At 48.7% G+C, this 3,713-nt stretch overlaps 1 protein-coding gene across 1 annotated transcript in view; it reads right to left on the minus strand.

Moving 5' to 3' along the window:
• The window catches only part of CHRNA4 (cholinergic receptor nicotinic alpha 4 subunit), a 40,271-nt gene extending 37,752 nt beyond the window's left edge, over positions 1-2,519 (minus strand). The window contains exon 1 of the mRNA XM_018560101.1: positions 2,092-2,519. Coding sequence (XP_018415603.1) covers positions 2,092-2,317 — 226 coding nt within the window. The 5' untranslated portion in view covers positions 2,318-2,519. The remainder of the gene's footprint in view (positions 1-2,091) is intronic.
• Between the last annotated feature and the right edge of the window lie 1,194 nt (positions 2,520-3,713).

Below are 3,713 nucleotides of genomic sequence, written 5' to 3' on the forward strand. Positions count from 1 at the left end.
AGTGTGTTCTGTCTCATTATTCCCCATAATAAGATATTACCACAGTACAAGACCCCAGAGTGCAACAGCCTACCACTTGCTATACATTGCAAGACTACCAGTGTATCTTTTCTCAGGATACCCAATATCACGAAAGCAAAAGACCCTACACCAGCACACACCATACATCTCAAGTTTAGGAGTTTATCTGCCCAATTATATATCTTACTGTCATAGTAGGACCCTATAGCAGCACCTTTCCGCATTCTTTAAATGCCAAGAATACCAGTGTCTCTTATCTCATGATACCCTATATCATACCAGCAAAGGACCCTATAGCAGAACGCTTTCACGTCATACTTTTCACGAGTACCAGTGAGCCTGCACCATTATACCCTAAGCTATCACAGCACAGGAATTTATGGCAACACAGTACCACATACTTTACATTGCAAGACTAGCTGTGTGTATAGTTCCTAGTATAACAGTACAGGTTTCGATAGCAGCACCCTAACCCCATACTATCACAGTACAGAACCCTATCAGCACCCTCCCTAAGTTGTCTTCCCAATTACATCCTATGCTATCACAGCACAAGACGCCAGCAGCACTCTTCATAAGTTGTCTTCCCCATTACACCCCCATACTATCACAGTACAAGACCCTATAGCAGCACCCTTCCTAAATTTCCAGGGTGTCTTCCCCATTACACCCCATACTAACACATCACAGGACCCTATAGCAACACCCTTACCAAATTTTACAGGGTGCCTTCCCATTACACCCCATACTATTACAGCACAGGACCCTATCAGCACCCTTCCTAAATTGTCTTCCACATTACACCCCATACTATCACAGCACAGGGCCCTATCAGCAACCTTCCACCCCTATCCCATACACAGCAGAGGACCTTATCAATACCCTTCCACCCCAATCCTATACACAGCACAGGACCCTATCAGCACCCCTCCACCTCAATCCCATACACAGCACAGGAATATATCAGCACCCTTCCACCCCAATCCCATACACAGCACAGGACCCTACCAGCACCCTTCCACCCCAATCCCATACAGAGCACAGGACCCTATAGCAGCACCTTCCACCCCAATCTCATACACAGCAGAGGACCCCATCAGCACCCTTCCATTCCAATCCCATACACAGCACAGGACCCTATCAGCACCCTTCCACCCCAATCCCATACACAGCACATGACCCTATCAGCACCCTTCCACCCCAATTCCATACACAGCACATTACCCTATCAGCACCCTTCCACCCCAATCCCATACACAGCACATGGCCCTATCAGCACCCTTCCACCCCAATCCCATACACAGCACAAGACCCTATCAGCACCCTTCCTCCCCAATTCCATACAAAGTACAGCCTGAGCTCCGTTATGGAGCTGTCCGCGGTTCTGAACCTCTGCCCGTAGAAGTCTGCGCTCAGTCATATTAGCGGATATTGCCTGTAGAATGCATTGGGGATATAGGGATTTTGGGATGTCACTCTGAACACCAACATGCAGCTAGTGCTATACATTACGTTTTAATAAAACAGCCCCGTGTACCCTTATGAGGCCAGCCAAATGTGTGCCAGCTTGCCCAGAAATACCTCTAACCATCAGCCCGTTAACCTATTTAAAGATGTGCCATTTAAAAGTGACAAGATGAACACAAACTACTGTTCACATCCCAGCAAGTCTTGCCAGCCACGTCTGTACAGAGCTCTGTGCTACAGCTGCCAACCCTGCCTACAAATCCCGCTTCAGTGGAACTACAAGTCCCAGCATTAAATGTCTCACATCCAAATGTATGCTTATTGCAGTCCGATCCGAAGTACGTTTGCAAGTTGAGGGTTATCTCAAACCCCACAGCCTATAACCCCCTAATGCAATACATGCCAGCTGTCCCAGATACCCCTATGCAGCTGTGGTGAACTACAAAACCCAGCACTTCTTGCCAGCCTCCCCCAAAACCAGCCGACCAGCAGCTACAGCAGAACCATTTCCACCGGGGGTGGCATTGCACAATCCACAGCTACAACTTAGAGCAAGGGCTCAGTGAGATAGGCAATCTGGATATTTTAGAATTAAGAACTCACCTGAAGGGAAGAAAATCCACATCAGGAGCAGAAGCTGCAGGGTCTCTTTAAAAGCACCGGAGCCCATGATGCCAGTGAGATAGGGAAGATTTACCCCCTGGGAAGAAGTGTTGGCACAGGTTGGCAAGCTCAGGGACCGTCTCCTTAAAGTAGCTCTTCTCCAGGTGCCATCACCTGCACTCCTCAGCCCAGGCACTGTGCAAGGGGGAGCCCTAGGGTGACCCATGCCTCCATATTCTGATGTCACCTGAGCCTGGCACTCTCCTGCGGGGCTGTCATTGCTTTCTGCCAAGGCAGATGTGTCCCCTGCACAGCCAGCAGTGGCTGTACTGACTCTGATCTCCTCTCCCTGGCAATGTGAGCTGTGTCTGCTCTAAGCAAGGAAGGGGCTGTGTGCTTATAAGACCTGCCCACCCTGGGCATTCAGCTATAAAGAGGTGTAGGGGAACTCTTCCCATCAAATGCCAGGGGATGCAAATGCCAGAGTGCCCAGTGTCTCCTCACTGCACCAAATGCAGATTCATGGTATGTATAATGAAAGTGCACCAAGTCTGATCACATTAGCACCCTGCTAAATGGACACAGTAATTGCATTTGTCCCTCTATGAAAGATTATTGTCACCCCCCCAGCAGTGTGGATAACAGACTGTCTTCTTTATCATGCAGGACACACATTCTGCCAGCTTGGTAACAGACATGACAGCCAGTGCTCGAGGAAGTGTTACACATACAGGCTACAAAGCAGTTTATTAGTCAGGAGTGAATGGACAGCACAGCGGCTTGCCAAGAGTTTTTTTTTTTTTGGGGGGGGGGGGTTATTTCATCAGGATGGGATTGGAGAAAAATGAAAATGTATTCTGATGTATTATTAGCTGCTTCTCATAATGGGCACATTAGGTATACAGACTCGGGAACTCAGCACAGGGATGGTGGGAGCCCCCTATAATGGGAACAACAAGGGTACAGACCCGGGAACTCAGTGCAGGGATAGTGGGAACCCCACAGATGTGGAGACCTGGGAACCCAGCACAGGGATGGTGGGAACCCCTCATAATGGGCACACAGGTGTACAGACCCTGGAACCCAGTGGAGGGATGGTGGAAACCCCTCATAATGGGCAAAGCCAACACAATATCAGGACTATCTACCAGACAATGACATTTCAGTTTCTGCCTGGCTTACCCATTAATATGGAGTCCAACTGCAGGTTGGTTGCTTTGGTCCAGTCACATGACATCCTCTTCATCTTCAGTTCTTGTCCGCACATTGGGTGCTTCTGAAAGCTATAGAAAATGTTGCCCACGTAATGACCCCAGCCTAGGTCAACTTTATGATGCACCCCCAGGGGGGCATGTCCTTCACAGCATGGGCTCACAGAAACTGGTTTGAATGATGCTGGACATCATTCAATCTGGAAGAGAGACCCAACTGCAGAAACGGCAGGAGATAGCACCGGGGTGGAGGAAAGCATTTCAACCAGAGCAGTTTTTTCACTTGTTCATTACCCATGAAGATTCTGCTGTCTGCTTGGTGCCTTCACAAGTCATTGGTGACCCATACACAGGCCAAGCATCTCGTCTTTCCCGAGAACCTGCCTCTTTTAAACGCACAAAAACTTTGTC

Source organism: Nanorana parkeri, unplaced genomic scaffold (assembly GCF_000935625.1).
Source record: "Nanorana parkeri isolate BGI_ZX_2015 unplaced genomic scaffold, ASM93562v1 scaffold17, whole genome shotgun sequence".
Lineage (NCBI taxonomy): Eukaryota > Metazoa > Chordata > Amphibia > Anura > Dicroglossidae > Nanorana > Nanorana parkeri.